Consider the following 18,711-nt stretch of genomic DNA (forward strand, 5'->3'; position numbering starts at 1 on the left):
TTATTTTTCCCTTCTAAAGCTTTTATTTGCTATTGCACCAACAACAGGCTAATATTTGCTTGGCTCTGAATGATAGTTAAGAATTAATAGATTATATAACCACCGTATCAAAGACACAAAAATAAATCCTATTTTGAACTTGTATAGTAATGTAGCTCAGGATTTAACCACTACAGCATAGTCAGATGGATCACGTCTGGATACCTACTGAAAGCATACACAGAAGTCTTCAAAATCTAACCATATTTCTTTAGAAACACTATCATTCGTTGCTGTGAGTTCTTCCTGAGATTTTTCCTGTGTTGCTGTTGTCTGGCTGACCAAATCTCTTTCCAAGTAAAATCCATCAGTCTGATGGGCGTCACCTAATCCAAGGTCTGTTTGTTCATCTGTGCATAGTAAAAGACAAACATGCCAAGCACACCTCATACTGTTAAGTAGCAAGGTATTAAATTATGGAAAACAAAAAGAGGAGTTTAAATATCAAAGTCTATTTTTGGGGAAAATATTTACTGAGATAATAATTTACATGCAGGCTTCAAATTTGTGGAAGTCCACACAGAGACACATTTTATATACTTAGGAGAATTTAATCATGACTTCTATGCATATTAGAGTGTTCAGAAAATGTAAAATCACTTTCATAAATTTGTGTGTATGTTTTTTAGAGATTGTGAAGTCATAACAGAAATTATCTGTGTACTTAAAATCTGCTATGGGTGGACATATTTTTATAAGAAGGGGTGGCTCAGACAACAGAAGGGGAGATGAAAACTTGAAAGATCTATTGCAACAAATGTGTTTGAGTAAACTAATTACTCCCCACAGTCAGTGATTCTATAGTTTTATTTTATATTTATCAAGTAATGTCATAAAATTCTTGTAGACTTCTAGATCCAAATTTTTATATATGTACATGTCACACAACCCTTTTTTGAATTTGAGTTTTGTCCAAGTTATTATTTAGGAACTAAGGAATTTACAGTGGTTTCAGTATTTTGATCACAAGGTACATGCATTAAAATACGTGAACTTTACTCATGAATCCTTGATCAGTTTGTCTTTTATGTTTATTTTTAGCTTGAATTTAACAAGTGAATTTTTTTTTTTTTTTTTTTTTTTTGCCCAGAGCATATTATACTCAACAAACCAGAGGAAACACTGTAGAGAGACTGCCAAGAGCCAGAGTCAGCTAAAAGTTATCAAGAAGCAGAGATTCTTTCCATGTCTTGATGTCCATTGAGGGGCGGGGAAGTCATGAGAAGATTATTAATTTACCTTTTCCAAGTACAACTTGTGAAGTAGTAGCTCTCTGGGAATTAAAAGAAACAAATTAAGAAACCATTTTAAGTTCAACAAAATATTATAGTTATCTATAGCTCCAAAGTTTACAAAATTTAATATAGTTTTCTAGACATTGAAGAAAGATTTCTGAGAAAACTTACTAAAATATATTAACAAAAAAATTATTTTTAACCTTAAATTTCAAAAGACATGAATTTAATTAATTGACTGAGGGTTTAAGTTTCTGACATTGAAACACAGAATATATTAATTTACTCAATGATTGAACCTTGTAATTAAAAGAGTAATGTCCCTAAATAGACATGTTATTTGGCATGAGGAACCTATCATTAATACAGAGTAATTAATGAGATTATAATTGGCTAATAATATACAGAACCTAGAAAGTTTAGTTTCAATTACATAAATGGTTCCTGAAAATCTTAACAAAAAATTTAAGTAGAATTTATATGCACAACTCTGTTTTCTCTGGAATACAATTAAAATAAATATAAAAGATACAATGGTAGAAACTCACTGACATAGTTTGGATGTTTGTTTCCTTCCAATCTCATGTTAAAATGTGATTTCCGTTCTTGGAAGTAGGGCCTAGTGGGAGGTGTTTGGGTCATGGAGGCAGATCCCTTATGGATGGCTTGGCGCTCTTTTTTTTCTTTTTAGAGACAAGGTTTCACCAAGTGCCCAGGCTGGTCTCAAACCCCTGGACTCAGGCAATCCTTTCACCTATGCCTCCCAAAGTGCTGGAATTACGGCATGAGCCACCGCGCCTGGTTGGTGCTCTTCCAATGAGAGAGTTCTAGCTCCATTAGCTAACCTGAGAGCTGGTTGTTTAAAAGAGCCTGGCATCACCCCTTCCTCATTTCCCCTCTCACCATAAGATAAACTTGCTTAAAACCCAGGAAACACATAACTAATAAAGAATGTCTCTAGTTTCTTACAAAGAACATCTATGAATCAATAAGACATACAACCCAAAGGGAAATTAGGCAAAAGGTAAAAGTAAGCATTGCACAGCAGCACAAACAAAAAATGGTAGTAAATGTATAAAAAGACGTTCAGTCACATCAACAATCTGTTCAGTGTAAATACAAAATACAATAAACTACTTTTTCTTATCAATATAGTTGGAAAAAATTGAAAAAAGAATCATCACACATTCTTGTGAGGGTCTAAGTATGTAACTTTAATATAATCTGGGTGTGAATAAAAAATGGTGCTAATCTTTGAAGTATATTTGGCAATAGCTATTAAAATTTATAATAGAATTTTAATTACTGACCAAACAATTCTACTTCATGTACAAATCATTCATAGAAACCTTATTTATAACAGCAAAAGATGAGGCTCATGCCTGTAATCCCAGTACTATGGAGGCTAAAGGGGGAGGGTGGTTTGAGCCCAGAAGTTTCAGACCAGCCTAGCAACATAGCAAGACCTCATTTGAGCAACATAGCAAGACCTCATCTCTGTAAAATATCAAGAAATTAGCTGAACATGATGGTGCATGCCTGTAGTCCTAGCTATTGGGGAGGTTGAGGTGGGAGGATAGCTTGAGTCCAGGAGGTCAAGTGTGCAGTGAACTGGGATCACGCCACTGCATTCCAGCTAGGTCCACAGAGTAAAATCCTGTCTCTAGTAATAATAACAATAATAATAATAGCAAAAGTTTTGAATCAGCTCAAGAGTCCATCTACAGAGGTTTATAGAAATAAAGTATGGTTCATTTGCATAATGAAAAAGTATGCAACTTTAAGAATGAGATATTCTTTTAATATAGATTGAAATCATCACCAGTATGTATTAAGTATTTTTAAAAATTTGTTAAATTTTGAGTAGAAAAAAGAGGAGGTTGTGGAATATTTTATGTATGTTCATGTGTTTATCTTTACATTTACATGAAGAGATTCTGAATGTTTCCTACAGAGGGCAGAGGGATGAAAATGGGATAGAGAGCCATATAAATGAAAACAAGATTTCTTTACATATGCTTTATATGTATTTTTAAAATTTTAATATGTCAACATATTAACAATTTAAAAAATATACCCTTTTACACCCTCACATTAGCAAACATACAATATCAAATTCCGGCCAGGATGTAGAGCAAAGAAAACTTTCATCTAGTGTTGACGTGTGTAAATATTGATACACCCACATTGGGAAATTGTTTGGCATTTTATTGGAAGTTTATACAGGAGAACGTTCTATGATTCATCAACTATGCTCCCAGATTCATGTCCCAGAGCAGTGTTTCCTAATCCAGTGTCCCCTGAGGCTCATATGAGGGAGGAACTAAAAACCCCAGAATTTACTTGTGAAAAACTGTGTATTTATTTTTACATGTTACTTGTCACCTCCAAAGTACTCTCCATTTGATGCAATATATCTATCGAGATGCTTTTTCCACTGCTCAAAACAGTTTCTGAACTTATCGATGTTGATGCGTTTTAGTGCTTCTGCCTTTTTTGTTTCACATCGGCAAAATGTTTTCCTTTGAGGACTTTTTCATAAGGGAAACAAAGCAAAGTCACTCGGGAAGAGATAAACCGAGTAACAAGGGTGAGACATGGGAATCATACTATTTTTGGTCAAAAACTGCTGAACACTTAGTGTGGTATGGATAGGTGTGTTGTCATGGTGGAAGAACTAGTCATATACTTGCCACAAAAAAATTCACTGATCCAAATGCAGTCTCTCACAACACTGTTAGCTGGTGCATTGTTACCAATGGGGTCCTAGAACATTTACCTAGCAGAGGAAGCCTGTACTATAAAGGGACAGTCCTCCAAAATGATAATTCTGTTTTTTTGAGGGGTCTCCCTTAAAATTAAATTTTAGAAAGCCACTAACATGGGTGTTTAGAAAAAAATTACATCTTCAACTGAAATTCAGCATTTTCTTTAATTATCAACTTATCAGTGAAGGCAAGAAGCCACAATGCTGTTAGCAATAACTGTTACCCCATCAACAAAAGGAATGGCAGTATTTTATGTTATGTTACAGTTGTTACAAATATTTTATAAGAACATGATGCTGATCACTGCTTTGAAATTATAGCAAGTATTAGACCTATTGTATTTCATATGGTCATATTTTTCTGTCTACAGATACTCCTGTGACCTATAGCTGGCCAACTTGAAATTGTATGATCTCACAGTGCCAACCCAGAAGCTATACTGCTTTCCACTGTTCCTGATCAACAATGCTTGGGTAACTAACATCCAAAAAGAGATGAGTTATTTCCAACGTGTGCTAGAGTTTTACAGAATTGTCAAGGGGAGTCATAGTACATAAACTGTTCTGCACCTTGAAACTAAATAAATTCTTGTACATGTTTCAAGAGGACACGTCAAGAGGATATTTGAGAAACATTATAGTACCACTGCTTACTATAGCAAGGAACAGGAATTGATACATATAGCCACTAACTCTGTAATAGATTTAAAAAGCTGTAGCATAGTTATACAATAAATAACATCAGCCGGGGTAATGAATAAATTGTGACATGCAACAAAAGAGACAAATCTCACAAACGTGTTAAAATGAGAGAAGTAATAGGAGAATTAATATGAGTCTACTAAAACATATAACGATTAAACTAAGTCACAAATCATTTATAAATATACATACTTTGCAAAATTAGTATGGAGTTGTTTAATACCAAAGTCTGAATAGCAGAGAGGAAATATAACCCAGAAGAACACACAGGTGACTTTTATAGCAGTTGAATATTCTATTTCCTAACCAAGGTCAGAGATACAGGAGACATTTATTTTAATAGTACTCTTTATACTGTTCAGATGCATTTTATACATTCTTTTGTATGCATAATATATTTCACAATTTAAGAAAAAATCTGTCATTAAGAGTTGGGCCAATAACTGGATACAAAAAATGTGGCATATATTATGTGATAAAATATTATGCAGCTATAAAGAAGAACAAAATTATGGACTTCGCAGAAACTGGATGGATTTAGAGTCTATAATACTCAGTAATTTATCACAGAAACAAGAACTAAGTACCATATTTTCTTACTCATAAGTGGACCCTGAACATTTACTAAAATGCTGTAAGAAAGGGATTGTCAGTAGCCAGAAACTGACAGGGGAGGGAAGGGGACATATAACATCAATAAGAGTAACATCTCAAACCAGGCAAAGTGGGAATCAAAAGTAGACCTGTACAATGACCACCTGTATACCTAATCCTGAACTGTACCCCACATATTTAAAATAAAATTTTAAAAATTAAAACAAAATATAAATAGGAGTTGGGCTAATAATAAGAGTAACAAAGTTACCTGAGATACAGCTCCTATTACTTGACTCAAGTCCGTCTGGCTAAAAGTTGCAGTTTCATCAACTTCAGTGAGGGAAGGTAAGTCAGATCCTGGAGACATCCCTTTTTTAATAAAAGAATTCACATAATGCCTAGTGGGAAAACAAAAACCTAAACTTATTATTTTTCTCCTTTTTAAAATTACTAATAAATAAATGCAGTTTTGTCAGAAATAGCAAGTTCAGATTTTGTTCATTTCCAACAACGTTTTTTTTTAAACTTTATGTTAAAACATTGAATAACTTTCTGAACTACTGAAAAAAATGTCTGCATCAGTCAATGTATTGATGTTACAGATTACTGGAACACTATGTGTTTAAAAAATTTCTGGAACACTGTTTGGTAGTCATCTTTGGATTTAGATGATCAAAACAAATTTTGATATTTATAACTGATTTAATCAAATATTAAAGCAATATGCCAGTGAAAGAGGGCTCATACTCAAAAATTTATTTATAAATTTGAGCACTTAAGTTTTTTTTTTTTTTTGAGCACTTAAGTTTATAACTGTGACATTTATACTTGCTTACCAAGTACACAGTATTTCCTTTCAATTAACTGCTGATATGACTCCAAATTATCTTGCTATAGTGAGAATTTTATAGGAACAATAAAAAGACATTTTTCATAGTATATGTATTTTAAGTGTGTTCCAAATATAAAATTAAATTCTGTCTGTATAGACCATCAACTTGATTTTTTTTTTCTAGTTAAAGTTCTGTAAAACAATTAATTTCTATCAAAACTTCTCTGACTTGCATGAAAAAGCCACTAGAGGGTAGCATAAACATATTTGTGAGTCTCCAATTCTACCAAACAAGGCTATAAGCCAAGAATGGGTAAACGTAGAGGAGAGTATTGCTACAGTGAGTGTTCAATGACAGAAAGTTGTGACAGCAGTCACTTTCAAGGGCTTGCCAAAAAAGGGCTTGCTCTTACGTGGACCTCAGAACTCCGCACAGCAAAACAGGTCAAGAGATACGTCTTTCACATAGGATAAAATGCCATTCACGTATCTTTGATTAAACTCTGCCAGATAAAATAAATATCCAAATGAATTCATAAAGGATTCAAGCAGTGGATAGATTAGTTGCATCTAATCAAGTGATAAAGTCACCTGTTTCTGGGTATTAGAATTTCATCCACCTTAATCAAGTAATAAGGCTGAAAGAAGATACAAGAAAGTCATAAGTAACTTAGGGAATTCAGGTTATGAAATCAACCCATTTGCGGTCCCTATTGGCATAGGGATTCTAAAAGGCTGGGTATGACTATTTAAATTGGGAGAATATTTGTCTTGTGGTCTGCAGTGCCAAGTTTTACAACCCACAGAGTCTCTGATCAGTATGCAAACTCAATTAGCTGAGAAATAAACAGAAATAATTTGGAATGGCAAAATCATCATCGTGGTGGGTGTTTAGGTGTCAACTTGGCTGGATTGATTGAGGAATGTCTAGATGACTGGTGAAACATTATTTCTGGTATTTCTGTGAGGGTGTTTTTGGAAGAGACTGGCATGTGAGTGGGTAGACTGAGTGGGGAAGATCCACACCCAGTGTGGACAGGCACCATCAAATTAGCTGGCGACCCAGATAGAACAAAAAGGCACAGGAATAGTGAACTGGCTCTCTCTCTTACAGATGGGAGATCCTCTTTCTCCTGCTGTTACAAATAAAAACTCTAAGTTCTTTGGTCTTTGCACTCTGGGACTTGCACCAGCAGCTCTCCAGGATCTCAGACTTTGGCCTCAGACTGAGAGTTTCACTATTGGCTTCTCTGGTTTTGAGGCCTTCAGATTTGGACTGAACTACTACACACTACTGGCTTCCCTGATTCCCTAACTTGTAGACAACTTATTGTGGGACTTCTCAGCTCCAGTAATCATGTGAGCCATTTCCTCTAATAAATCCCCTCTCATCTCTCTCTGTCTCTTTATCTCTATCGTCATCTCCATCTCCATCTTTCCCATCTTATCTCAATTCCCTAATGGTTCTGTCTCTCTGGAGTACCCTGATTAATACAGTGGGTAACTGTAAGCATAAAATTGATTAGAAAAAATTATGAAACATTAACATTTTTAAGTTTAGAAAAATGACCTGTGTGTAGTATAGACTGAATACTGTGATCCTCCAAAGTTCATATGTTGAAACCTAATCCCCAATGTGACAGTATTTGGAGACTGAGTGATGAGTGCCCTTACAAAAGAGACCACCAAATGATGGTTTGTCCCTTCCACCCTGTGAAGTTACAAAGGAAAGTGAGCCCACACCAGACACCAAATCACATTTTTATTGTTCAAAGACCCAGTCTATGGTATTTTTATAGCAGCCTCAACAGAGTAAGACACTATGCATGGGTTTTTATAATATATGAAACAATTTAGCATGCTACATAAACTATAAATTAGGCTTTTAAATATGTGGCTTAATATTTAATTTTTGCTATATGATTTACAAGGTATACAAAAATTTTAGTTTGTAAACATGAATGTATGTATAGGAAAAGTTAAGTTTGATTATTTGACTTTTGTAATGGTTTAAATACTTGAAAAAAAATTTTTTACTATCATTTCTGGTTTTTTATAAGTACATAAAGAGAAAATAAAAATATTGTAAAGTTGTAAATGCAATTTAAAATGATTAAATGAATTTAGCTAATTAACTTATTTTAAACATTATGAAGCTTAATAGATTTATTATAAAATTAGATGTATTGGAAATTAAAACAAAAGCTTGAAGGTAGGCATGGTGGAGCATGCCTGAATTCCCAGCTACTCAGGAGGCTGAGGCAGGAGAATTGGTTGAACCCCAAAGTTCAGTATCAGTCTGGACAACACAGTGAGACCTCTGAGTCTCAAAACAAAAACACAAACAAAACAAAACAAAAACAAAAAAACACAAGTTTGAGAAAAGCTAGATTTACACATTTGTAACATTTTAAAACCGAAGTGGCAGAAAATTGTCTTTTCTGTTCGTAAAGATGTCACGTATGGCTTGGATTGCTAACTACCAATATTTGGCTACTAGTTGTGGCTTAGGGGTCCTTTTCCATTCACTTTCCAGTGTTTAAATTTTGATGCATAGAACTGACAGAGGCTTAAAGGTAAAATATTTTAAGACTATCTCAAATTTTCTAAACTTAAGTAGAGTAAATAAAAATATAAATTAGCTGTCTATGATGTAAAAAAGTCTCCGAAAGGAGGAAAGTACAAGGAACAGGATGCTAATCTAAATTTTGAGTGCTTTTCTCTTGTCAGCCCGTAATCCTATCGTGGATTACAGTCTATCCAAGAGAAGGCTAAAACCACATCTAGTGGTCATTATATATGTGACCTACGATATAGACCATTCAAAAATTTTAATACACTTTTATTGCAGTTTAAAAAATATGTTTTAAAGTTCCAAATTAATAAATGTACATGTAGTAAAACATCACAAAATAAACACGGTCATTATTCAGATCGAAGAATTTTAATAGCACCCTGCAAATCCTGTGAGAGGCATGTCTCAATCATGGACAATACTGCTCAACACAGATAACCACTCTTCTGACTTCCCACAGAATATATTGCCTTTTTCTTTTACTTTTCTTCTTCTCCTTTTTTTTTTCTTTTTAATTTTAGACACTGTTTCCCAGGTTGGAATGCAGTGGTAGTAGTAAGGTCATGACTCATTGCAGCCTTGAACTCAGGCAGTCCTCCTACCTCAGTCTCCCAAGTTGCTGGGACTATAGGTACAAGTGCCACCATGCCTATTCTTTGTTTTACATATTATATTTTCTTGTGTCTTTATTTTTGTAGTCAAGATTTCCATTGATCAATTAATATGCTTCCCCTCACAAAAACAACAGTGCCCTTGCCAGTAAATCTTTTATATCTTCCAATTCTTTATTTAGACATCTATGGGATAAAAGGGCTCATTCAATTTTTTTTTAAGTTTTAGGCTTATAAAGACCATTCAAAGTAGGCTTTCTTTTAATTAATTAAAAATTTATCTTAAAATAGGTATTTATTACTATAAAGGCAAAACCTAGAAGCATTACTTTCCTGTAACCACTGCATTGACACAAATTTTAGTACATTTTTTCATCAAAACATAAATTTTTATTCATGAAATAGGATTGATTACAAAGGTCAGAATGTTTTAACTATCATATTAGGACAACTACTTTCAACTGGTCTTTTCAATAAGAGGGGGAACTTCTACCTAGTTATGTTGTATGAGTTAGCTTATTTCATTTTAATCTATTTATAGAACTATAGGTTATAATGACAAAAACTAAAAACAATATAATAATAATGTTATAGTAAAATGCTACAAAAAAAGAGCAGGTCGCTTACGCATTCCCTTTAACATTTAGAAGAAACTTATGCAATGAGGAAAATGTTTATCTAGTATATTTGACTACTGAGAACTTAAAACGTGGTTAATACCACTAATAAATTTAATTTATAATGCTATATATTAATTAACTTAAAATAAAATGTATATAGCCACATATTGGACAGAACATAAAAAAATTCTGAATAACTTAGATGCCTCAAAATATTTTCAGTTTAATTAATACCTACTAGGTATTTGTTATTTCTTAAGGTACTATATTAAACATCTAAGTATTGTAATATAGATGCAAAGTCCATATGCTAACCCTTAAGTTCTTCATCACGAGTATATATAAATTGATGTTAACTAATTCTAAAAATTAGGTGATTTTACTCATTACACTCATCAAATCAGAGGCAAATTTGGAGGAGGCAAGGATATTAGAAGCAGACAGTTATCACTGATAAAGAAATCATTATTACTGTGAAAGCAAAATTAAAACTATGACTAAACCAATCAAAGAAACAAAACCCAGAAAGGACCAGTAGTCTGGGGTCATTGAATATTTGGGTAATTGTAGCTTCTCAAAGTCCTTGAGGCCCCCTTGGCATAAGAAGATAGTATAGTAATAATGCTGAGTGTGATTTTTCAAGGAAACAAGAAAGTATTTGAGTATGCTCTGCTTAAGAAGGGAAGGTACTGCTTAATAGATCAATAATATGTGCATTACAATCAGTTAATATAACACAAATTTTGATCAAATTAATGACAGTGAAAACATTGCATTCTTTTATATTATATGCAGTATCAGTTAAGATCGTTTGTGTTGCACATGACAGAAGTCTAATTCATAGTACCTTTAATAGGAAAAGAAATTTCATTGACTTTTGTAACTGAAAAGTCTGATGGGAATGGAAAATAACTTATACAGTATTCTTTTGCATGTTTAGCAACCTAATCATAAGAAAAGACTGAAGTGGTGCATATAAATGTTGTCAAATATTTGAAGACTTTCTATGTCTCCATAAAGAGAAAGAGAATAAAAAATGGTTAACACAATTTTAACAGTTTCTCGGGTTATTTCTTTAGGGGAAGAAGAGTATTCTTCAAGGTATTTAGGAAATACCTTGCAACAACACATTATTTGCTAGAAGAAGGACTAAGAAAGTTGTCATGGTCTGAAAGTGTGTATCCTTCCCCCCATTGTTAGAATCCTAACTACAAAACAATGGTATTAGCATGTGGGGCCATTGGGAGGTAATTAGGTCATGGGGGTTCTCTTATGCATGGGATTAGTTCCTTTGTTAAAGACACGAAGATAATTATTTCACTCCTTTCACCATGTGAGGACACAATGAGAAGATGCCATGTATGAGGAAGCAGGTCAACAGATAATGAATCTGTTGACACCTTGATCTTGGACTTCCCAGTCATCAGAACTGTGAGGGATAAATTTTTGTTGTTCACAAGTCCCTGGGTTATAGACTAAGACAGAAAACCAATGCAGACAAGTGGGCTTACTGCTATAACAACTGTCTAAAAATGTGGAAGCAGCTTTGGAACTGGGTAATGGATAGAAGCTGTAAGAGTTTTGAGTTACATGCTAGAAAAAGCCTACATTTCCATACAGGCTTTTAAAGATGATTCTTATAAGGACCCAAAAAAGGAAAAAAAAGAGAGCTATAGAAAAAGCCTGAATCTTCTTAGAGAAATGTGGTTGTGAACTGAATGATAGTAAAAATATGGATGGTAAAGGCCATTCTGATGAGATCTCAGATAGAAATTAGAAACATGTTATTGGACAATAAAGGAAAGAACATTCTTGTTATAAAGTGGCAAATAACTTGTCTGAATCACATTTGTGATCTAGTGTTTTTTGGAGGGTAGAACTTTTGAGAGATGAAATTAAATATTTGATTGAGGAAATTGCTAGCAAAGTCCTGAAGATGTGGTCAGGCTTCTCTTGACTCCCTATAATAAAATGCTAGAAGAGAGAAACAGATTTGGAAAATTCTCAGTCTATCCATATTGGAAAAATTAGAAAGTCTATTTGAAAGAGAACACTGAAGATGTGGCCAAATTTGATATGGAGATTAGTATAAATTGGTCATCTCAGTAGAATCTAGGAGCTATCCATCGAGTCAATGGGGAGATCAGTCAGCCATTTAAACATAATCCAGGACCTATTTTCTAAGACAATGAAGAATGACCTTAAAGGTATTTGGGAGATCACTGGGGCAGGCCCAGATTATTAAGGAGGAAGGGAGATCAGTTTCAAAGGAGAAGCCTCAAATTCCCTGTGCTGTTTCACATCGAGTTCCACTCCCTGCACTTTGCTGTTGAACTCCTGAATGTGGCTCCAGCAGGCCCTTGATTAAGATGGAGAGGTAAGGTAAGAGGTGAGGACACAGCACAAAACAAAAATGGCAAGCTAGCCTGCTTTTGAGTAAGAATGAAAAAAGTAGAGGGGAGTGGGGAAAAGACAGAAAGACTGTTCAACATGGTGAGAAGCTTAGGAGACTATGGACAATGATGACATGAGAATCCCCAACAGTTGAGTGGCTGGGTGGTTTCAGAGCAAAAGTAGCCAATGTTTTCTTTTAATTATTTGTGTTGCTCAAATATGACCAAAATACAAGATATAATGCCTCCTTCAAGCTTTCAATACTTTCCATCAAGTCGTCAGAAAAATCTGCTGTATATGCAAATAATTTGAATGAGTATATTTCTTGATTTGGGTTTGTTTTGTTGGTTTTGAGGAATGGGACATGGAGTAGGGTGAGTTCTGGGTCTAACTGGATGAAGAAGAGAGAAATCAGACTTCCCTAAAAAAATATAACAGCCATGGGAGATGAAATGCAAATGAGGAGAGACTGTCCAGCCCCCGACACAGGAAATCACAAGCAGAGATTCACATTCATTTCAAGATAACAGACTGGATACATATGTGTCCCTTTCCATCCTCCTACATTCTACTAGGATCTTAGAAGAAATTAAAAAATAAGAGCAAAATCATTCAGAACTGGAAAAATAAAAGTGCCATGATCAGAGCTGTAATGCAATACTTTCCTCGGAGGTAGAGGGGAACAGATGGTTGGCAAAACAGCAGAGCAGAAAAACCCACAATGCCATTCGGCTAACAAATAGGGCATCCAGAGTCAGTGATGGTATCCAGAACCTCACAAGTAAATCTTAAATTAAAGGCAGCAGAGGTTTGAGGAAAGACATGGTCTGTAGACAGTGTGGAAAGAAATGTTTGCCAGGGCAGGTAAGCTAATTATCTAATAACCTTCACAACAGCTGACTCCAATATTTGCCCTCAGGATTAAGCTTCCATTATGTCATTGAAATGTGAGCTTCTAACTGGAAGGGTAAGAATGGGTAATGGAGAAAGAGAGGAAGGTCAGGACTTCTAACACTGAATATGCTTATGACTCCCATGAAGATAAGGAGCTGTGAAATCCAGAAGGAAAGCCACCTGTATCACAGACTGCACAATCATTGAAGCAAGTACTCCTAAATTCAGGGTTCTAATTATTTCTGCAAAATAAGTTCTTTGAGGTACAACCATAGAATTTGAGACATACCTTTGTAATGGCAATTACTATACTTTATTGTGATCTAATAATTATACAAGTAACCTTCCCTAGAAGTTATATCTCTGAGAAGGAAGGTGTTATTTTTCTGTCTTCAAGTGAAATATAATGTCTTGCTGTATTAGTCTGCTTAGGCAGCCCATAACAAAATTAAAGCTGTGCAGGTAACATGACCTTTCCTCAGTTTAAGCCACTGGAAAGAGAAATGCATTCTCTGGTGTCTGTTTATATAAAACCACTAATCCTGTTGGTTCTGGGCCCCACCCTTATGATCTCACTTCACCTTGATTACTTCCTTAGAAGCGCATCTCCACAGAGTCACAGTGGGGTTAGAGCTTCAATTTATGAATTTTGGTGGGGGACTCAAACTTTCTGTCCATAATATTCTATGCCTGGATTCTCCAAACTCATGTTTTTCTCACATGCAAAGTGAATTTACCCCATCCCAACAGGCCACAAAATCTTTAACTCATTCCAGCATCAGTTCTGAAATCTAAAGCCCAAAGTTTCATCTAAATATCATGTACTTAATATGTGGGTAAGCCTTGAGGTAGCATTCATCTTGAAGCAAAATTCCTCTCTAGCTGTGAGCTCACTCGTGGAACTACACAAGTTATGCGCTTCCGAATGCAATGGTGGACAGGCATAGATAGACACTCCCATTCCAAAAGAGAGGAATAGAAAAGAAGGAAAGGACGATAGGTCCTAAGTAAGTTCAAAACCTAGCAAGCCAAATTACATTAATTAGCTCTTAATACTTGAGAATGATCATCATTAGACTTTAAGGCTCAAGAATAATCCTTTTTTTTGGACACTTTGCCATTCCAGTCACTGGGGGAGAGGGGGAACAGTGTCACCCTATGGTTCTGTGGGGTGGCCCTCTTAGCTCTCTGTGCAGCCTACCTGGCCTGCCAAAATCGAGGAGGAAGAAAACTTGCCCTCTAGGACAACGGTGGGAGTAGTGGCCCAAATGATTTCTGAATCACTTTTGGGATCATTCTGGCCTTTTCTTAAAAAACAACACATGTTTGCAGCTGAGTAGCTCTATGGCCCTATCCTGTCAAGTCCCAGAAGTCTCACAGCCTCCCTTCATTCTTCCCATTTTATTCCTCTTCAGTTCAAACTGGTAGTATTTCTGCTGGGATAATCCAATAATCTCTGTGTGTTTTTTATATTTGCTTAGCAATTTCTTTTTCAGTTCCTTTCTCTCCTCTCACATTTTTTACCATAAGTAGTCAGGAAAGCCCAGCTACACCTTTGACATTTTGCTTAGAAATCTCCTCAGCTAAATACCCAATTTCACCGCTCATAAATTCTTTCACAAAAAACTAGATCACAATTCAATCAAGTTCTTTGCCACTTTATGAAAGGATTTCCTCATTTCCATCTGGGACTGCAGCAGAATGGCCTTTAATGTCATTATTTCTACCAACATTCTGCTTATTATTATTACTTATTCGCTAATAATATGAAAGTTTGCTTATCTCCTTTATTTCTGAGTCCTTACCATAACCACCTGCAAAAAGTCCCTTCAGGGTATAGTCTTTTTCTAGCATGTACCTCAAAACCCGTCTCTACCCATTATCCAGTTCCAGAGCTACTTCTAATATTCAGATATTTGTTATAGTAGCACCTTACTTCTTGCTACACAAATATGTATTTGTTTGCTCAGACTTCCCTAAAAAAATATAACAGGCTAGGTGGCTTAAATAGGAGAAATTTATCTTCCCACAGTTCTGGACTAAGATCAGTCAATGTGGATGCCAGTAGGGTTTGCCTTTTATGAGGACTCTCTTGCTTGCTTGCAAACATCTGCCTTATCACTGTGTGTTCACATGGCCTTTCCACTGTGTGTGTGCATGGAGGAAGAGAGAAAGAAAGCAAATTCTGGTGTCTCTCCTAACAAGGACACTAATCCTATCTGATCAGGGCCCCAGCCTTATAATCTCATTTAATCTTAATTACTTTCTTAGAGGCTTTATCTCCAAATATAGTCAGAGATCAGAACTTTAACATATAAAATTGATAGGAACACAAACATTCAGTTCATAACACTCACATATAAAAGGTGAGCAAAAATGTTTGTTAGTTAAGTGGATTAATGTAATTACAAGCTATAAGAGGTCAAGGAAATATTCCTTAATGTGTTTTTACATATATTTGACCATATTCTTAAATTAACAATCCTCAAAATGTTTCCATTTAGTGTTACTTTTAACCACATACATCATGAAGCATTTTCTAACAAGATGCATTTGTTAGAAAGAATGTTATATACTTACGTTTCTGTTGGAATTGTAAATGGAGTCATCTTATAATTCAAAAATGGACTCGAGATCTCAAGGAACTGATCAGGCTTCTTTATTATTATTTCTAAAAAGTAGTAGTTAGGAAGGGTGATGTACATTTAAAAAAGTATGTAGGATTGCAGCAGAATTTAACATTTGACACTGTACTGCTTAGATTAACTATTTCCTCAGCAAATTTTAATAGTTAAATAGGAATGTACAAAGACATAAGCTTTTTAATTGAAAGAGTTTACAGATCTTCCCAGTATTAGATTTCTTTTGTCTACTCTTCACAGTTGCTTTCCAGATTTTATGAAACAATTAAGTCTCAGAGGAGAAAGTGACAATGTCTTATCGAGTTATTACTTGGCATTTGCTGCTACTTCAAATTCAGGAATGACTATCTGTAAAAGTCTTTTACTAAAAAAGTGTTCTCTTCGTTAATCTCTACAACACAATCGCTTAGGACATGAAGAGGAAATGTGAACTAAAATATGTATGTTGTAGTAGTAGGACAAAACTGTAACAAAGTAAAAGTCACAAGTAAATAAGAAAGCAGCCGGTCAAAGAGGATTTGTGGATATTCCTAAAGGAGTCTGAAGTTGATCTAGAAGTAAAAAATTTTCCATGAATAAGAGACACGGTCTATGCGTTACCATAGAGAACACTGAAATTAAACATTAAGCAGTGACTATTAGGAAAAAATGTGAGGCTATGACACGGTATACATAAATTTTGTTTGATTGTTCTATGCTATCTTCTAAAATGATCCTCCTCTTATTCTCTGTTAATATTCTCTTTAAGAAAGACAATTACATGGTGAGCCTCTAGGTGGGATACTGTCATTAAGGAATCTCAACAATTGTTAGATGTTCATTCCCTGTTTATAAAAAAATGTTTACTTACATAGAATTATACAACAACCAGTAGCAAAACCAGAAGTTACCTGCATATCTGCTATTCTTCCTTTCATTCAACTATTCCTTGATGCTCTGAATAAACAATTGTTTTAAGAGGCTCCATACATTTAACTAAAATATGGCATTTAAAAATAAGGAATTTTTTTAATCTTTCAAGTGTTATATATACTGATCTTTGGTTCAAGAAGACAATAAAGAATAGAAAGAAAGGAAAAAGAAAGAAGGGGAAGGAGGAAGGGAAAGAGGAAAGGAAGAGGAAGGAGGGCGGGAAGGAGAAAGTCTAGGAAATTTTTGTAACCCAAAAAGCAGATGCACTTTGTGGCTACCAACAACCCACTACAGAAACTCAGGAAATGTACAGAATTGACTAAAATAATTAAACAGGAAGGGGAGAGGCAATTTGGTCTAAGTAGAAAGACAAACCGATCATTTTTTTCTCTCCATCCAAACCAGATATTTTTTTCATCTTTGTTCTTTTTTGGCAAAGATAACACATGATAAAGAAAGCTTTGCCACCAGCTGTACTGGTTGTGTCAATGTAGGCAGAAAGCAAATGTGAGGAAAATTACATGGTTAATGGTTGTATTTATATTTTTAAAATATAAATAACATTACGGTAGGAAGTAGTAGGCAAGAAACAGGTAAATATTCCAATTTATGTGGCTATTGTTGTCTTTGGATCACTGAGATTTGTGCATTTCACTGTACATTGGTTCTCTTGTCACCTGCCATGAAGGATTGGCCATTGCAAGTTGAATAGCCTGCAACATTGAAGTGGTAGCAAGAGCCATAGTTATTCAATGGCATTCCCACTACCAATTGGATAGACGTCATAATTCATGATTCATGGTGCCACCATGTAACACATATGTATATGCTTAGCAGAGATGCCTTTGGTAAACTGCACTATGTATGTTCATTGTGACTTTGCCTTTATTGTTCATTCAGTAACACACCTCAGTATGTAGGCCCTAATGCAATAACCTCTAGAATATGAATTAATAGAAAACAATGAGGTATTAGAAAAGACAGAGAAGAAATGCAATAGCCAGGAAATTAACACAGAAATATAATTAAAATACTATTTTGAACAAAAATAACTTGAACTTTTTGAAATCAGAATATCTATATAAAAAACATACATATGCACATGTATAATCCATAGGACTCCATTAAAAAATTACAAATGCTAAATTAGCTAGGGGAAGGCTATTATGTTGAACAAACACACATAAATTATGAGTTAATTTTCTAATTGCTAGTGATTCTTATTTTAATCTCCTCCCCTATACTAATGCTTCTGCTTTAAAGTTGATATTTTTATTTATGGTCTCTTCTCTCGTCATCTTGGTCCCTCTTCCATTCAAACTTGGTGTTTGTGAAAAAAGGAGTAAGAACGAAGACTTACAATAAAGCATTGAAGGAATGAGTTAAACATGGATTGTGTGGAATTTAAAATGAATTGTGACAATATGAACAAGATGAGAACAACACCCTCCCTTCCCTGAGCCCATGGGGACCCATTTATTTCTGAAGGCAACTGTCATTCACTAAATGGCTAAGGACAATATTAACACAGGAGCCAGTTCAGAGCAGAAGTTCCATTCCTATAAGATTTCTACACAGAAATCAGTAATTCAAAGACCATGCTCTACAGGATATGCGAGTGATTTCCACATTACACATTCACTCTGGTGATTTAATATATACAACTTGAGTTTTAATATTATTTGCTACCAACTACATTTTTATCACACTAATAGTAAAAGTGTCATCACTCAAAGAATAATCTTGCTACGACTGGTCAATTTACACAGGAATCTAACTGCTTCGGTTCTGAAATGTGAATAATCTTTTTTTTTTTTTGAGTTGGAGTCTCACTCTGTCGCCCAGACTGGAGTGCAGTGGCCGCTCCCGGCCACCATAGCCTCGACCTGCT

At 34.8% G+C, this 18,711-nt stretch overlaps 1 protein-coding gene across 1 annotated transcript in view; it reads right to left on the bottom strand.

Annotated features, from left to right (window-relative positions):
- The window catches only part of ADGB (androglobin), a 192,999-nt gene that overhangs the window by 82,365 nt on the left and 91,923 nt on the right, over positions 1-18,711 (bottom strand). The window contains exons 12-15 of the mRNA XM_008074020.1: positions 15,847-15,937; positions 5,609-5,738; positions 1,275-1,312; positions 209-391 (exon numbers count right to left, since the gene is read on the bottom strand). Of these exons, the coding sequence (XP_008072211.1) occupies positions 209-391; positions 1,275-1,312; positions 5,609-5,738; positions 15,847-15,937 (442 nt within the window). The remainder of the gene's footprint in view (positions 1-208; positions 392-1,274; positions 1,313-5,608; positions 5,739-15,846; positions 15,938-18,711) is intronic.

The sequence above is a fragment of the Carlito syrichta genome, unplaced genomic scaffold (genome assembly GCF_000164805.1).
Source record: "Carlito syrichta isolate Samal-C Ts95f unplaced genomic scaffold, Tarsius_syrichta-2.0.1 Scaffold316274, whole genome shotgun sequence".
Taxonomy (NCBI): Eukaryota; Metazoa; Chordata; class Mammalia; order Primates; family Tarsiidae; genus Carlito; species Carlito syrichta.